A 19,090-nucleotide genomic window follows, 5' to 3' on the forward strand; every position below is an offset into this window, starting at 1 on the left:
ACTACAAAGTACTAGAAATTGCAAGCTAAGAGGAAAGAAGACCAAATGGACTAAGGATTGGATGTTGCATGGACTTTGTGCCTCAAGTTGCATGGATTTTTGCATGAGAGTTTGTTGGATCAATCAGCAAAATACAAATGAGATCAAACATCCAAGTCAAGCCCAAATTGCAAGTCAAAAGTCAAGGGGAAAGCATGGGATTCCAAAAGATCTTAAGATGCCAAATGCAAGCATTAACCGGGTGATTAATCGCACATTAATCACCCACATAGGATTCTCCAAGGAATTAAGAGAGGAATTAAGGCAAAATACCGAGGAACACACGGCCCCGATCGGGGTTGCATGCCCTTTGGTTTCTTACGTTTCCTTCTCCTCTCCTATAAATAGGAGAGGTATTCCTAGGTTTTAGGCATCTCATTTTACGTCTAAGTTTACTACAATAAGCCTCAAGCATTATAAGTTTTCTCTCATTAGTTTTCATTTCAATTTATAAGTTGTTAAGCATTCCTTAGTTAATCTTTCAACATTTTGCACTTCAAGATTTTCTCAAGTATTTGATATTCAAGCTTTTGGTTTTTTTGATATTTGTTCTTCCATATAAGTTCTCCTCTATAAGGTAATTCTAGTTCCAAGTTTACAATTTACATTATTGCTTTAGTCACCACATAGTTATTATAATCAAGTATCTCATATTTACTTTAGCTTTGTTCTTTTCGCATGTTATATCACCTAATTAATATAATTCATATAACCATGTTTAATATTTCTTATAATTTAGTTTGCATTTTACATTTTAGTATGAGTAACTAAATTTCCTAGTCTAAAGGCTAGGGGAGCCATGCAAAATCAAACATATAATATGATTAAATAAAGTTCATAATAATATTGATCAATTGCTTCCATCACATGTTTGCTTTGTTACGCTTAATCTTTGATTATCGGCCGTAGTCGTAGATTAAAAACTTGTTTATTCGCTCTAAAGTCGAGAGGCACGGAATTGAATTAGACTAAGCATGTGTGGTAGGACGACCTAGTCATGGACGAGAGTTTTTCTAGGACCCGGTCTATGGTTGATACTAATGCCGTAAGGTGGGTATCTTTAAGCCTAAGTAATTGACAAGATTATTAGTATCAAGTTTATCATGTTCATATGTTTACCTTTGCATGAGTGACCCGAACCCTTTAGACTATCTTTTATCATATTATTTACATTGCATTTTTATTAATCATCAACCAAACAAACCAAACCCAAATCGTAATCGGCCTTGATAAAAATCTACCCATAGCAATTCACGACGTAATTCCCGTTTCCTTGTGTTCGACCCCTATTACTACATTAATTTGTGTCTAGGGAAATTATCTTTGCATAGGTACGCGATAAATCTATCAAATTTTGGCGCCGTTGCCGGGGAAACGATTTTATTGCTTTTTGAATTGTCGATTTTTATCTTGTTTTCCTTTGTCTTGGGGAACACTTGTTCCTTAAGACCGTTACTTATCACTTCTCTAGAAATTGTTGTCTTATGCCCAGGTCCTCTCGTAGTGGAGAATTGCTTTCACCGGATTCCGATCCCGAGAAAACATTTAGGAGAAGACGACGTTTTTGGAGGGAAGTGAAAGAAGCCACTTCTCCCGTACAAGTTGAAAGTGCTAGAAAGTCTTACTTAGACAATCTAGAAGCCCTTGAAGAGGAGGAGGTTTCAAGTTCATCATCTCCACCACCATCACCATCTACTACCAAAAAGATGGTGAAACTTTCCGATCACTCAAAGCCCACCGCGGCCATGCTTCCGGCCGGAATCATAACCACTCAAATCACCGCGCCGGACTTCGAGATCAAACCGGCTTTCATTAGCCTTGTGGAGAGGAAGCAATTTGGAGGAAGTCCTTTGGAGGATCCCAATTTGCATGTGCAAAACTTTTGTGACTATTGCTCCATGATCCGTCAAACGGGCGTCACCCAAGCTCAAATAAGGGAGATACTTTTCCCTTTCTCATTGAAGGATAAGGCCAAGCTTTGGATCAATAGCCTTGACCACACCGCCATGGGAATCACCAATTGGGAGACTTTGGCTCTTGCTTTCTATAAAAAGTTTTTTCCACCGGAGAAAACTCCAACTTTGAGGAGCCAAATCACCGGATTCCGTCAACAAGCTCTTGAGAACTTATATGAGGCTTGGGAGAGGTACAAAGAGCTTCAAAGACAATGCCCACATCATGGGCTAGATGAATGGTTTCTAGCAATAACATTCTACGATGGATGTTGTGCCGAGTCCCGAAGGATTCTTGATTCCGCCAACAATGGGCGGTTTGATCAAATTGACACCGACCTTGCTCATTCCACGATCGAATCTATGGCGATCCATGATGCCCAATATGTCAATTCCCGAGTTGTGCCATCTAAAGGTAAAGAAGAATCCTCTAACAACTCTGTTTTGCTAGCTCAAATTGCCTTGCTCCAACAACAATTGGCGGAAAGGGATGCTAGAGATTCCCTTCAACAAGTCAATGTCATGTCCTCAACGAGCCAAATCATTGTGTGTGAAGGTTGTGGAGGTGCGGGTCACTATGCCGCTCATTGCCAATCCCCCATTGAAGAGGTAAATGCCTTTCTAGCTTTAAGACAAAATGCACAAAATGCTTATCCACCGGGTACATTCTCAAACACATATAACCCAAATTCAAGATTTCACCCGAATATGTCTTATAGAAGCAACAATGTGCTAAATCCTCAACCACAACCCCCACCACAACAAAATGCCTATGTCCCTCAACAACAAAAATATATCCCTCCACCGGGGTATCAAAATCAACAAAGGCCCCCACAAAACAATTTCCAACAAACTCAACCTCCACCACAAAATGCCCAACAAAATAACCAAGAGGGAGGTAAGCTTGAGGGCTTGATAATCCGTATGCAAAAGAAATTGTTGGCTCAAATCCAAAAGAATGAGCAAGCTCAAAATGCCGCAATCAAAATGTTGGAACAACAAATGGATCAATTGGCCTCATCTAGCTCTTCAAGGAAATCGGGTCAACTACCCCCTCAAGGTGAGCAACCACATGCTACCCTTAATGCTATCTCCTTAAGAAGTGGTACAAAATATGATGGGCCATCCATGCCCAAAGATGATGAGGAGGTACTTGTTGAGTTGGAGGTCTCTCCAAATGATAAGGAAATTGAAGAAATTCCCAAGAAAGTGGATGACCCACTTGTTATTGTTGAGAAAGTCAAGGAAGTGGAGGATGCTCCTCCAAAGAAAGATGTTGAAGCAAAGATTCCGGAAAAAGTCAAGGTGCCATTTCCTCATAGATTGGCAAAGCATCAAAAGAATTCCCAATTCGGTAAATTCATGGAAGTTGTGAAGAATTTACAGGTAACCGTTCCTTTTACCGAATTAATCACTCAAATTCCATCTTACACTAAGTTCATGAAAGACATTTTAACTAAGAAGAGGACTTTTGATGAGGTTGAAACAATAGCTCTCACCGCCGAGGTGAGTGCTCTTTTGCAAAACAAGTCCCCTCCTAAGTTAAAAGATCCCGATAGCTTTTCTATTCCATGCACATTTGGCACCTACCAAATTGATAAAGCTTTATGCGATTTAGGTGCTAGTGTGAGTGTAATACCTTACTCTATTTGTGCTAAGCTTAATATGGGAGTCTTAAAATGCACTAGTGTCACATTGCAAATGGCGGAGGATGTTCCCGTTAAGGTTGGTAAGTTTTTCATTCCAGTTGATTTTATTGTTCTTGACATGGCCGAAGATGCCCAAATCCCAATCATCTTGGGAAGACCATTTTTACACACCGCGGGTGCGTTGATTGATGTCAAGAACGGTAAAATTACATTAGAAGTGGGCGACGATAAGGTCACGTATAATTTGAATAGTGCCATGAAGAGTCCTATGATAGAAGAGTCTTGTTATTCTATTGACATTTTGGATGTTGTTGACATTGTTATAGAAGACTCTACACCTCGATCTTTATCTAAAGATCCCTTGGAGGCACTCTTGCTTTTAGAATCATTTGCAGGTGACGATGAGATTGGAAATGAGGAGATTGATGCTTTGGAGCAAGAATTGGATGGATAGGAGCTATCATTGGAGGAGAGCTCACACTTTATAGGCTTGGTTGCTACACCTCAAGATGTTGAGGTACAAAAACCCGAGCTTAAGCCCCTTCCTTCCAATTTGAGGTATGCTTTTCTAGATGATGAGGGGATGTGTCCGGTAATCGTTAGTGCTAAATTAGATGAGAGTCAATTGGCTAAATTGCTTCATGTCTTAAGGTCTCACAAGAAAGCCATTGGTTATAAACTTGACAATTTAAAAGGCATAAGTCCCGAATTTTGCATGCACCGAATCAATCTTGAGGAAGATCATAAACCATGTGTCCAAGGTCAAAGACGACTAAATCCTAACATGCAAGAAGTGGTCAAAAAGGAAGTGCTTAAATTGTTAGATGCGGGGATTATCTATGCGATTTCCGATTCTAAATGGGTGAGTCCGGTCCAAGTGGTTCCTAAGAAAGGAGGAACCACCGTAGTAAAAAATGATAAAAATGAGTTAATTCCAACTAGAATTGTGACGGGTTGGAGAATGTGCATTGACTATAGGAGGCTAAATCTAGCCACTAAGAAAGACCACTACCCATTACCTATTATTGACCAAATGTTGGAAAGGTTGGCATGTCACAAATACTTTTGCTACCTAGATGGTTAATCCGGGTTCTTTCAAATACCCATTCACCCGGATGACCAAGAGAAGACCACGTTTACATGTCCCTATGGTACATTTGCCTACCGTAGAATGCCTTTTGGTCTTTGTAATGCCCCCGCCACTTTCCAATGTTGCATGATAAGCATCTTTTCCTACTACATTGAGTCTATCATGGAGGTGTTTATGGATGATTTTAGTGTATATGGTTCTTCTTTTGATGCTTGTTTGACTAACTTGTCCAAAGTTTTGAAGCGTTGTGAAGAAGTTGATTTGGTGTTGAATTGGGAAAAGTGCCACTTCATGGTGAATGAAGGAGTGGTGCTTGGTCATATTGTTTCGGAGAGAGGGATTGAAGTGGACCGTGCTAAGGTCCAAGTTATTGAGCAACTACCCCCACCGGTAAATGTGAAGAGTGTAAGGAGTTTCTTAGGCCATGCGGGTTTCTACCGCCGTTTATTAAAGATTTTTCTAAAATTGCCAAACCCCTTACGGAGCTTCTTTTAAAAGATGCTCCCTTTGTGTTTACTAACGATTGTCTTGAGTCTTTTAATAGGATTAAGAAGGCTTTGATTTCCGCACCTATCATCCAATCACTGGATTGGAACTTGCCATTCGAGCTCATGTGTGATTCAAGTGACTATGCGGTAGGTGCCGTGCTAGGACAAAGAAAGGACAAGGTTCTCCATGCTATCTACTATGGTATCAAAACCTTGGATGCGGCTCAAATCAACTATGCCACGACGGAGAAAGAGCTACTTGCCATTGTCTATGCCTTAGACAAATTCCGCTCTTACTTGATTGGTTCCAAAGTCATTGTTCATACCGATCATGCCGCATTGAAGCATCTCCTAGACAAACAAGAAGCTAAGCCAAGGTTGATAAGCTGGATCTTGCTCTTGCAAGAATTTGATCTTGAGATTAAAGACAAGAAGGGGGCCGAAAATGTTGTTGCCGATCACTTATCCCGTTTGAAGTTCAAAGATGGAGGTATTGAGTTACCTATTGATGATTCCTTCGCCGACGATGTTCTAATGATGTTGGAAGACAATACTCCTTGGTATGCCGACATAGCCAACTACCTAGTTGGAAGAGAGTTGCCACCCAACCTTTCATATCAACAAAGGAAGAAGTTCTTACATGATGCCAAGTTCTTCCTATGGGATGATCCACATTTGTTCAAACATTGCTCCGATGGGCTATTCCGGAGATGTATCCCACAATGGGATGTGAAAGGGGTGCTAGAAGGATGCCATTCTTCTCCTTATGGTGGTCATCATGGACCATCCAAGACCGTTGCAAAGGTGTTGCAATCCGGCTTCTATTGGCCAACTATATTCCAAGATGCCAAAAATTTCATGATGGCTTGTGATGCTTGCCAAAGGACGAGTTCCATATCAAGGAGACACGTGATGCCTCTAAATGGAATCTTGGAAGTAGAGGTGTTCGATGTTTGGGGCATAGATTATCAAGGACCGTTTCCTTCCTCAAAAGGGAATTGGTATATTTTGGTTGCCGTTGATTATGTCTCTAAATGGGTAGAGGCAATTGCTACTCCTACCAATGATGCTCGCAACGTGATTAAATTGTTCAAGAAGATCATATTCCCGAGGTTCGGTGTTCCAAGAGCAATCATTAGTGATCGTGGTACTCACTTCGGTGAGAAACAACTTGATGCTTTGTTGGAAAAATATGGAGTCTATCATAGAAGAGGCTTGGCTTATCATCCACAAACTAGTGGCCAAGTAGAGGTTTCCAACCGTGATATCAAGTCCATACTTGAGAAAGTTGTTGCCAAATCACGAAAGGATTGGAGTATGAAGCTCGATGATACCTTATGGGCATACCGTACCGCGTTTAAAACACCTATTGGTACCTCACCGTATAGGTTGGTCTATGGAAAGGCGTGCCATCTTCCAGTTGAGATGGAACAAAAGGCTTTTTGGGCAATTAAGGAGCTTAACATGGACCCGAAGTTGAGTGGAGAGAAGCGGTTGTTGCAACTCAATGAACTCGATGAATTCCGCTTGCAAGCTTATGAGAGCTCCCGTCTCTACAAGGAGAGAACAAAGATATGGCATGATAAGAAGATCTTGAACAAGGAATTTCAAATTGGTGATAAGGTCTTGCTATTCAATTCCCGATACAAGCTATTTCCGGGAAAGTTACGATCACGGTGGACCGGTCCGTATACCGTCACGAATGTCAACAAGTTCGGTTCCGTTGAAGTGATGACCACCAAGGGCGAAAAATTCAAAGCAAACGGTCATCGTTTGAAGCTCTACCATGAGAATGTGATCGTTGGTGTGATAGAGGAAATGACCGTTCAACCTCTACCAAAGAAAGCTTAAACCGACTCAAGCTTTTTCGTCGTGCGGGACGTTAAACCAGCGCTTCTTGGGAGGCAACCCAAGCTTTTTATTGCTTTTATTTATTTCTATTTTTAATTTTCTGCAATTTAATTGTTTTTCGTAGATTAGTAATAAAATTTTCAACTTCACGATTTTTCTTTTGTGATTTCTAGGTGAAAATGAAGAAAGGAGAAATTGGAGTGCACTTGACACGCAACCCCATGCAAAAACCCCGTTCGGGGACGTGGTTTTCGAAAAAAGAAAAAAACAAATCACCCCCATAGGCGAGGAAGTCAAAACGCGAAATTGCAGTCAACCCCGATCGGGGTTGGTGGCCCCGATCGAGGTCGTGGTCCTATAGCTCCTTTTTGCTAATTGACGGGTATGTAAAAAGAAAAAAAGAAAGATTCTATCATATCTCAGCACACCCGACGGTACTCCCTCATCCCTTTCTCCATCATTTTCTTCATTTTTCTACCTAAAATCACAAGGAAACTTCAAGTTCTTCATTGATTTGCAAGCTTTATTCATCCATTAACATTAAATTGGTAAGATCTCTTCTCTTTTCTCTTTAAATTCATCTATTACAATCAATTAATTGGATTATGCAAACCCTAAATCAATTTGGGGGAATTCGATTTTGTACTTTTTGGTACTAGAAATTGGTTGTAGAATGTTTATTACATGTTTGTAGTGTGAATTAGTTCACTAATTCATACTATTATGCCTATTAGGATGAATTTTGGTTTGCCTTATGATGAATTTTGTCTTAAAATTTCAGAAATATGGCACCAAGAAAAGCCCCTTCACAAGGTGCTTCTAAGAGAAGGAGAGGTGAGGCGGAGCCTTCAAATGCAGCGGCGGATGTCCAAATGGAGGAAGTCCCACAATGGCATGACCCGGAATATCCAAATGTGATCTTCAATTCACTAGCTCAATACAACAATTGGGTTATGTTGAGAAGCAAAGGTATGGAACCAACGAAATTCATTAACCAAGCATCTTTAAACAATATTGGAATAGAGAAAAATGTTAAAGCTTTGTTTAAAAATCTTGGCATGAAATCTTGTTATACCATGAATTATAAGACCTTCCCCGAACTCACCCTTGAGTTCTTAAGCTCTTTCGAGTTTCATAGGTCTAGGAAACCCAGTTTCATTCTTTTTGTTACCTTTCGCTTATTTAATGAAGATCATAAGTTGGACTTAGCGGATTTCGCCGCTATCTTTGATTTTCCTCATAAAGACTTACCGACCGAATCACCCGATGATTATAACCCCGTCTTAACTTGGGATGCCATTTCTCACTTGACTTTTCCGGGTTTTGATCATACACCACATCAATTTATTCATTATCCCGACATAAGGATTTGGCAAAGGTTTATGGGATGGACCTTTTTTGGTAGAAATGAACCTCACTCGGTGAGGAAGATTGAGTTAGAAATCTTGGGTGCTTTCTTGAATGTTAATGGTGATGAGAAGTGGGGAATCAATATCCCCTACCACTTTGCGGTCCACTTGACCAAACAAACTAACACCAAGAATAGTTGCATTGTCTTAGGTGGTTTGGTCACCAAAATTGCTCACCATTTGTGTAGGTTTAACCAAGAGACTACCGGTTTGAGACCATTGCTTGAGTCTAGGGATAAGGGAGTTGGTCTTGATTATGAATATTTTCTTTCTTGTAATTGGTTTAAAGATGCCCATCCCAACATGATTTGGAAGATAGGTAGGCAAGACTCCATTCGTCTACCCGAGGAAAAGAAAGAAATAAAGGCTTTGATTCATACTAAGCCTCGTCGTGGAAGTGACCCCTTTGTTAGACCGACCTACCATTTAGCCCTTAGAGGTGAATCAACTACCACCGTTGAGAGACGTGTGGGAGGTCAATCCTCCCAAGCACGTCATTCCACCTCTAGCATTGAGTCACCATCTAGCATAGAAATGATGAACATGATGCGGGAAATGAACTTGGGTGTTAATCAAATTCGTGATGACCAACGACTTGCATTACATCCTATTTATGATCATTTTGCTAGGCAAGGAGTTATCCAACCCGAGGGGCCACACCCTTCATTCTATACTTATCCTCCGGGTGGATTTCCTCTTCCATCTCCTATTCCCCCTTCCCCTCCTCACAATGATGCAGGTACATTTGCTCAATATGAACCCGGCCCGGACTTCTGTGGTTCGGATTATGGGGTTGAGGCATTGCAAGGAGGCTATGGCGGCTATGGAGGATATGGTGGCTATGGTGGCTATGGTGGGATTAGTAGTTATGGTGATGGTCTTGGTAGTGGCCAAGATATTGGTGAGTATGTCACTCCTCTTCAAGGGGATGACTCAAGTGGAAGTGGCCAACAAGGAGAATCAAGTGGTAGTGGAAAGAAGAAAAAGAAAGGGAGGAAGGGGTTCAATTTTTGGCCCTTTTCTTAGTTGATTGATGAAGAAATCCCCCGAATTCATGCTAGCTTGGGGGGGGGGGGGGGGGGGTCTAGCAAGTTGAGTAAGTTTTTAATTGCTTTGCATATTAGTTTAGATCTTGCAACCCATTAAACATAACCTCTAGTCCTTCCTGTTTTGTGCTTTGAGCCGTTTTTATGGTTTGAGTGGGTGATTTGTATAGTTGGCACATTGAGGACAATGTGATGTTTAGCTTGGGGGGGGGGGGGGGGATTGCATTTGCATATAGTGTAGTTTGCATGTAGTGTAGGAAATTTGAAAATTTTTGAGAGAAATTTTTGCTTTGTGTTTGCTTGTAGCCTACTTTCCTCTTTGCTTATCCTAATAATAGCTTGTTGCTAATGATTTATTCTTTAATGATGGGATATTAGCTACATGGGGATGTCTTGACATAGTAGGTGGGAGATGGAGAATGAACCGAATAGGCTTGATCTTGACTTTTGGCAAACTACAAAATTGGTAAGGTAGAACCTCCTTTAAGGCCATTTCATCTTTATTTGGTCTCACTTAGGTGAGTGTAGGTATCTCCTTATAATGTGTGTTACATCAAAACGCACAAGTATGGTCTTCATGTCATTTCTTGGTAAGCACGCATTCATTTGTTTTAGCATTTTGGAGCCATTCACATGATATTTTAGCCTTTTTTACCCCTTCACAAAATTTATCCTTAGCTACATCATTGAAATTGCCTACCCTTGTTGAGCTAGTAGCTTAGTTGGATAGTGTTTGGGTGCTCATTGGGATATGTTTGGTTGTTTGAAGTCATGTGAGCTTGGTCTTAATGCTCAAAAAACAAAGGGAAAAGGAAGAAAAAAAAAGAAATGAAAAAAATTGAAAAATTGGAAAATGGAAGAAAATGAAAAAAAGAAGAAAGAAAAAAAATGAATGAGTGAGAAAAAGCATGAAAAAAAAAGAAGTATGCATTGAAAAAGAAAAGAAAAGAAAGAGAAGAAGAAGAAAAGATATGAGAAATTCTCAAGCATTATTCATTATATTTTGGAGAAATTTCTTATGGTTTGAATTGCAAAATTGGGTTAGAATTGGGATTGAGCATCCTTGCATTTTGGTAGTTGCTAGCTTGACTTAGCTCCACATTACCATAACTCTTTTGTTTCCCCTTCTTACCCATGTTTATTTGCCTTCTTCCTACCCATTTGGCTTCTTTATCATGCTTACACTTGATTGTCTTTGCTTGCTAGTTTTGACATGTTTACCATATTAGATTGCGGGCACATTGTTATAAGTTGAGGATAGTTGAGTGTTCATTCACAAAAATTGCCCTTTCACATATAAAAGAGTTTGAGTGTCCCGTGAGAGTCCATAAGTCAAAAGATCATGCAAGAGCTTAAAGGTTCATTCAAAGTTTTCTATGCTACGCCGTCGTGTAAATCTCATCCATGTCTTGCTTTATTCCTTGCCCATGTTGTTTCGGGTTTTTAAATCATTATGCTTAGCTTGTTTGGATATTGCAATAGATGGGATTTGGTCTCTTGCTTGAGGACAAGCAAGGATTTAGCTTGGGGGAGTTTGATAAGTGCATATTTTATACATTTTAACCCCCTATATTAGCTTGATTTTGCATGTCTTTAGCACTTATCTTGAGTGTTTTATAGCTAATATTTGCATTTCTAGTTGTTTTGGATACTTTGACATATTTTGTAGGGAATAGGCTTTTTGGAGCTAAAATAACTACAAAGTACTAGAAATTGCAAGCTAAGAGGAAAGAAGACCAAATAGACTAAGGATTGGATGTTGCATGGACTTTGTGCCTCAAGTTGCATGGATTTTTGCATGAGAGTTTGTTGGATCAATCAGCAAAATACAAATGAGATCAAACATCCAAGTCAAGCCCAAATTGCAAGTCAAAAGTCAAGGGGAAAGCATGGGATTCCAAAAGATCTTAAGATGCCAAATGCAAGATTAAAGGGTGATTAATTGCACATTAATCACCCACATAGGATTCTCCAAGGAATTAAGAGAGGAATTAAGGCAAAATACCGAGGAACACACGGCCCCGATCGGGGTTGCATGCCCTTTGGTTTCTTACGTTTCCTTCTCCTCTCCTATAAATAGGAGAGGTATTCCTAGGTTTTAGGCATCTCATTTTACGTCTAAGTTTACTACAATAAGCCTCAAGCATTATAAGTTTTCTCTCATTAGTTTTCATTTCAATTTATAAGTTGTTAAGCATTCCTTAGTTAATCTTTCAACATTTTGCACTTCAAGATTTTCTCAAGTATTTGATATTCAAGCTTTTGGTTTTTTTTATATTTGTTCTTCCATATAAGTTCTCCTCTATAAGGTAATTCTAGTTCCAAGTTTACAATTTACATTATTGCTTTAGTCACCACATAGTTATTATAATCAAGTATCTCATATTTACTTTAGCTTTGTTCTTTTCGCATGTTATATCACCTAATTAATATAATTCATATAACCATGTTTAATTTTTCTTATAATTTAGTTTGCATTTTACATTTTAGTATGAGTAACTAAATTTCCTAGTCTAAAGGCTAGGGGAGCCATGCAAAATCAAACATATAATATGATTAAATAAAGTTCATAATAATATTGATCAATTGCTTCTATCACATGTTTGCTTTGTTACGCTTAATCTTTGATTATCGGCCGTAGTCGTAGATTAAAAACTTGTTTATTCGTTCTAAAGTCGAGAGGCACGGAATTGAATTAGACTAAGCATGTGTGGTAGGACGACCTAGTCATGGACGAGAGTTTTTCTAGGACCCGGTCTATGGTTGATACTAATGCCGTAAGGTGGGTATCTTTAAGCCTAAGTAATTGACAAGATTATTAGTATCAAGTTTATCATGTTCATATGTTTACCTTTGCATGAGTGACCCAAACCCTTTAGACTATCTTTTATCATATTTTTTTTTTGGTGAAATGTAAGAGTATATTAATAATCAAAAAAGATATACAAGGGAATTGTTCCAAGGAACAAAAAACGGAGAGCTAAGATACAATCATGTTACTAAACAACCCCATTTCCTCAACCAAATACTATCCTGAGCATATTTGGACTTGCCAACCTTACTCATAATTCTCGTCTTAGCTTCTGCAACTATCCTTTCAGCCAGTTTGGTAGGGGAAATGACCACTGCATTCAATCTTGCACTGTTCCTTTCCAACCAGATATGATAGTGACAGGATACCCAGAGCTGACAATGAACCAGCTGCTTCAAGCCTTTCATTCTATTACCAGGTGATGCCAGTACAACCATAGTTACATCAACACTGAAACCACACCATTTCTCAACTTCTTGCATGACTCTTTGACTGTATGCACATTGAAAGAACAGATGCGCTTGAGTTTCATCTGAGATTTCACAAATGCAACAGTGATGCTCTTGATAGTACCCAAAAGATGCAAGTTTAGCACGGGTATTAAGACCATTGTTCATGGACACCCAAGTAATGAAAGAGTGTTTAGGGACATTCCAGGTGTTCCATACAGCAGGTGCCCAGTTCTGAGGAACAACTCTATGGCTTAACCATTCATAGCAATTTTTGATAGTGAACCCTTGAGCATCAGGCATCCATTGATCCTCTACATAAGCATTCTTGACCAAATCTTTTACTTTGAAAATATTTTTCCAAGACCAAGCCACATCAGCAGGAGGGACATAGTCATGCCAATTCTTTCCCTTGATATGGACCTGATTAACCCACCTAATCCAAAGCCTATCAGCTTTACAGTATAACCAGTCTGCTAATTTTGCAACAGAAGCAATGTTCCAGGTGACCGTTCTTTTAATTCCCAATCCACCTTCTTCTTTAGGTAGAGTTACCCTATCCCAACCCACTGATGGTACTCTATGGAAATCAGCTGTCCCATCCCAAAGATAGTTCCTGCAAACTGCCTCAATGCGTTTTACAACACATTTTGGGATAAGGAAGATACCTGACCAATAGTTATGCGGTGTGTTGGATGAATTTACCAAGACAAGCCTGCCTGCATATGACAATTTCTTAGCACCCAAGCTACGAATCCTGTTAACCATCTTCTCCACCAGGACATTGCACTCAATCTTGGTCAATCTGGTAGCTTGAACAGGCACTCCCAGATATCTAAAAGGCATAGCACCTTAAGTAAATCCTGTGATTTGTCTTATGTCATCCTTAACAGTTTGAGAGACTCCACTGTAGTATACCTCAGATTTGGAACTATTCATGGACAGACCAGAGGCTTTTGAGAAAGAAGAAAAAGCTCTCATCAACAACATTATGGATTGGACATTACCCTTGCAAAACATCAACAAGTCATCTGCAAACATAAGGTGATTCAACTTGATACTCTTGCATAGAGGATGGTACTGGAATGGCCATATATCAGTAGCATATTGTAACATTCTGGTTAAGTACTCCATACATAAGGCAAATATAAGGGGGGAAATGGGATCACCCTGTCTAAGTCCTCGCTTTCCTTGAAAAAAACCAAAGCAACTTCCATTTAAATTCAGAGAATAGGATGTGGATTGAATGCAGGTCATGACTTTTTGTGAAAAATTATCCGGGAATCCCATGCCTTCAAGCAACTGAGTTAAAAAACTCCACTCAACAGTATCATAGGCCTTCTGGAGGTCAATTTTGAACAAGCATCTTGGTGACACTGCTTATCTATTATACATCTTGACTAAGTCCTGGCATATCAGTATATTCTCAATAATGGATCTGCCTTTGATGAAGGCTCCTTGGTTCTCACTAACAAGATCTGGTAGCACCATAGATAGCCTATTGCATAGCAATTTGGAAATGACTTTGTATAGCAGGTTACAACAAGCTATGGGTCTAAACTGTTTAACAGTTGTAGGTCTCTCACATTTAGGAATGAGTGTGATAGTGGTGGCATTAATCTGCTTAAGAAGCTTACCATTAGAAAAGAAGTCTTGAATAGCAAAGCAAACATCATTCCCCATAATTTCCCAGCTATCCTTGAAGAAGCCACTGGTGTATCCATCAGGACCTGGAGATTTGTCAATAGGTACCTGGAAGAAAGCTTCTTTAATCTCCTCTGTAGTGACTGGCTTATTCAGTATCTCGTTATGTACCTCAGTGCAACAGTTGCCAGTATTAATCACTTGTTGTCTCACTTTATCAGTAGCCTTTGAAGTACCTAGCAGTTCCTGATAGTAACTTAGGAATGCATCCTGAATGCTCTGACTGGTGGTACAGAGTTTACCTTGATGATCTTCTATCTGAGTAGTCACTTTGTTAATAGAGCATCTCTTCTTAATGGCCCCATGGAAATAGGCAGAATTAGCATCACCATCCTCCAACCATTGTGTTTTAGCCTTCTTTCTAAGGTAACTTTGCCTTGCATCATTGAGTACCTTAAAAGATTTCAGAGCTGTGATCTCCTCCTGGATAAGTTCAGCATTAAGGGGATCATCTATCAAAGCACCCTGAATTTTCAACACTGACTGTTCAGCAAGAATTGCAGCATTCTCTACATCTGAAAAGCACTCCTTATTCAATTCTTTAAGTCTCCCCTTCAAAGCTTTCAACTTCCTAGTGATACAGTACATGGGATACCCTTTGTGGACAAGGCCCTCGGAAACTGCGTCCGCGGGATCCACACTAGGCATAATCGACTCGAGGTTCTTTCGAATCGAATTAAGACAAATTAGAGTCGCCACCAAGTTTTTTGGGAACTTGGAACCGTTCAAGTCAACTTTACACCTTTCGTCGAAAAGCATAAAGCCAATCGACTACGAGTGATTAAAGATAAAGACTTGTACCCTATATCACTCGATTTGAATGACTCTCGTAATCCAATGGTATTTAGACGGATCCACAAACCATAGATCTTGAGTAAGGGGTGAGGGTACGTGTTAGGAAGCCCATAAGGACACCTAACCCCGCCCGTCAATAACGGCCTCTACTAAGTCAAGTGTCGGATTTCAAACAAGGTCATAGCTACTACGATATATGATATGCAAACATCGTTTTAAAACCCTAACATGTGACAACAATTTCTATGTCGTTTTAGATGCAACTAAACTAACTTTGTCAAAGTTGTAATTTAGCATGTGGGTTGATTGATCTAACAACATACGAAACAAAGCAAACAAGGCTTAGGGGGAATGGGGGAGCCGTTGGGATCTACCCTATTACAACCCAGGCATTTCATGCCGACACAACAAGAATTTAGAGATACAACTCGATCTAAATACAATTGCTATATACGACACCATACACGACACATGGCCATTCGGCCTAGGAAAATGTGCACAAAGGGATGGCCCACGGCTTACATGACTCACGGCCTTGGGTCACTCCTCGTAATGCGTGCTTTCACTTAATCTTATCGAATTAGACATAGGGCTACGCACCAAAGCATGAATTAGCATAAATCGGGCCATGTTGCTTTAAACAACATGCGATTTACTATGCTCTTACATGCATTGGGGCACAACCATCTAACCAAACAAGACTAAGGTTTTTGGAAGAGGTTTTGACTCGATAAAAGAAAGCTAACTTGAAAATTACAACTCGATGAACAAACGACAAATTACAAGCGACAAAACAATAAAGAACAAACGATGTAAAACAAACGAAACAAGAAAGACCAAAAGACACGGCCAAGCCATGGCCACTCTAAACACGACTACCCTAGGTCCTAGGTCAGGTTCATTAGTTAGATCAATTGATTGCGAAACAAGTTCGAAAGCGGGCTAGAAAACAAGTTAGAAACGACGTTGATCGATTGAAAAGGTGTCTTGCAAATGTGTATTCTACACGGCCTAAAGGGGTCAAGTTAGGTCAAGAAGTTACGATATTAACGCTACTCATCGAGTGTTAATAGGAAGGTGCTAATCACGCACTCCTATGCTAGCGAGAAATCGAGTGAAAAGAGAGATGCGTTCAATTAGGTTATAGAATTATTAGTTGATTTTTAAAGCTATGTCGATGTACCCTAACGTGTCTAATTAGGTTATTAAATTGATCTAATGTCATCTAAACAAGTTATATGTTAACAATCAGAGGTCATACTAACATGTGACGGGTCCTAGGGTGGGTCGAATTACACGAAACAAGAGAGGGGTCAAAAGCGAAGAGCGAATGTTAGAATTCGTTTTATTAATGCCCTACCTTGAACACGAGGATATGTAAATGAGACGGGGGTTACGACCGACTGATGTAGCGGATTTCTTTCCCATCTCAAGTCAACGCGGGTGTTCATGGTGGTACTTTAACTCATACTCGGACTAAACTAGTTTCATAGTTAATGATAACAATCGATAAACAAAATAAAACGAAACAACAAAAAACAAATACAAAAAAACGAAATAAAAGGGAGAAAGAGGAGGATTTGATGCACCCTCAACCTACATGTATCGTTGACACCGTCTTGGGTCGTAATAGATGGTAGATTTTATCTCGAGAGGCCGTCGTCGACGAAGAAACAAAGCAAACAACACGTTTTTTGCAAATCTGGACAGCAACTTTCAAACTGCGATTTCTCTCTCGTTTCATGGTGAAAATTCGATTTAAAAGATGTTTTGGAAACTAGAAAGAGAGGAGAACAGAGATCTTAAAACAATACCTGCTCGTTTTGAGTTATTGGGCACGAAAAACGAGCACAAACAGAACTGGACAGACAGGGAAAAGCGCGAAAAAGCAGTGTATAACACTGTTTTTCGAGGAATTCGTGTACTCTCAAGGGCAATTTGTCTCGTAAATCTTTGTCTAATGTGTAGATGGATGTTGTATGGTTAATTTGGAACAAGAAACTCGAATTTTGATGGAGGTTTGAAGGGAGAACGAAGGGTTTCAAAGAGGACACACAACCGATTCTCGGTTTGTAAGTCGGTTTTGTCGAGGGTTTTTGGGAGGCAATTAGGGTTTGTTTCTGGAGTTTAAAGCTTGTAAGTGAAGGTAGTATGTATGGAGAACTTAGAGGAATGAATGTATGGTGAAGGGTGGGTATTTATAAGGAGTTTCGAAGGGTAGAAGTAGGGCAACAAGCGATCGGGCTGTTTCGCATAGTCGCTGTCCATCAGCTATTCGTGGGGTTTTTAGGGTTTGTATGGGGGGTTTGCTTGGTGGTTAAGCTAGGGTAATATGGGTAGGATACTAGGGTATGGTGTAGGGTTAATGGGCACGGGTTTAGGTGGTGTTTGGAGCGGGTTTTGGGCTCGGGATTGAGCACGCGAAACAGGGGGGGCTGCTTGTGTTGCGGGCTGTTTGGGGAGTATTTGGGACGGGAATTGGATGGGTTTCGTGGTGGGTTTAGTGATGGGTTGTTTGTGGGTAATGAGGGGTAGGAATTGGGTTGGTTGTGGCGGGTTTGGGTCAGGCTTTGAAGCACACAAAACGGGTTGGAGGAAGGGTCGAGCTAACACGGGTAAGGGGAAAGAGTTGGGCTGTTTTGTGTAGGTTTGGGACGAGATTTGGGATGTGGATAAGAGGGTTCGAACTGGGTTGGATGGGTAGAAGCCTAGGTTAGTTAGTGTACTCGAGATTCGTGCCAACTCGTAAAGAAAACGGGCTCAAAAACCGAGCTATAATCGAGCTCCAAAACGTGTGGTTAAAACGAGTTTTCGATTTTCAAATTCGATTTTTCAAATCGATTAACACATTAAAATCAATGATTTTCAAATCAAATACACTCATAAAATGATTTTTCAAATCAATTATTTATTTTATTTTCAATAAAATAAACTTAAGAAAATAAATTCAAAATAAGGTAAAATGAATTCACCTTAGAAAAGCTTTAATTTAAATATCATTTAAATTAATAAAATACTCCGTCGACAACGCTCATTCTACATCGTAAAACGAACACAAATAATGACAATGACAACTAAAGAATACATGTGTCCTATCATCATCGGGTGTTTGTCGGGTTCTCTATAAATTCCAATATCGACGGATACGGGTATCTACACCCTTCATATATCTTTTGCCACTCCTCTTGGACTGTAGTTAGGAAAGAAGAGGCCTTACTCCACATGTTAAAATATTTGAAATTAGTTTTCCTAGTGACAGTCAACTGGCTATCACTCACTACACAAGGGCAGTGATCAAAGTAGCCAGCAGGATGGAAATGAGCAGTCAAATTAGGAAAACGTTGTAGCCAGTCCTGATTAGTCAAGAACCTGTCAAGTATACTGTATACCCTCGTCTATGCCTCCTGTTTATTGGTCCATGTATAGAACGCACCAGTAGTGTGAATATCAGTCAGTTCACAAGTAGCAAGGCAATCAATAAAATCATCCATATCACTCTGTTTTGTATTACCCTCAAGCCTCTCTAGAGAGGTAATGACTGTGTTAAAATCACCTGCAACCACCCAAGGTCCAGTAACAGCACCATGAATAAGAATCAGTTTCTTCCATAAGTCTCTCCTCTCCAAACCATCATTAAAGGCATAGACCATTGTAATATAAAATTGTTCCTGAGAGCATCTCTCAGTAACAAGAGCATGCACAAACTGAGCATCATACTGTAGAACAAAAACATCAAATAACTCAGCCTTCCACAAAAGCCATACCCTACCTCCTTTGTGATAAGAAGCATTAGTAGTCACACTCCA

At 39.9% G+C, this 19,090-nt stretch overlaps 1 protein-coding gene and 1 non-coding gene across 2 annotated transcripts; both read right to left on the reverse strand.

The window, feature by feature from the left end:
• Positions 1–2,117: 2,117 nt before the first annotated feature.
• Positions 2,118–2,224, reverse strand: LOC141658137 (small nucleolar RNA R71). Its single transcript, XR_012549041.1, has one exon. It is a non-coding gene; the product is annotated as a small nucleolar RNA R71 (small nucleolar RNA).
• Positions 2,225–12,515: 10,291 nt separating this feature from the next.
• Positions 12,516–13,631, reverse strand: LOC141655302 (uncharacterized). Its single transcript, XM_074462388.1, has one exon. The coding sequence runs from the start codon at positions 13,629–13,631 to the stop codon at positions 12,516–12,518; it is 1,116 nt and encodes a 371-aa protein (XP_074318489.1).
• Between the last annotated feature and the right edge of the window lie 5,459 nt (positions 13,632–19,090).

Source organism: Silene latifolia, chromosome 5 (genome assembly GCF_048544455.1).
Source record: "Silene latifolia isolate original U9 population chromosome 5, ASM4854445v1, whole genome shotgun sequence".
Classification (NCBI taxonomy): domain Eukaryota; kingdom Viridiplantae; phylum Streptophyta; class Magnoliopsida; order Caryophyllales; family Caryophyllaceae; genus Silene; species Silene latifolia.

Coding starts and splice junctions, on each gene's coding strand:
- LOC141655302 (XM_074462388.1), bottom strand. CDS start 13,631: ATGCCTTTTAGATATCTGGGAGTGCCTGTTCAAGCTACCAGATTGACC.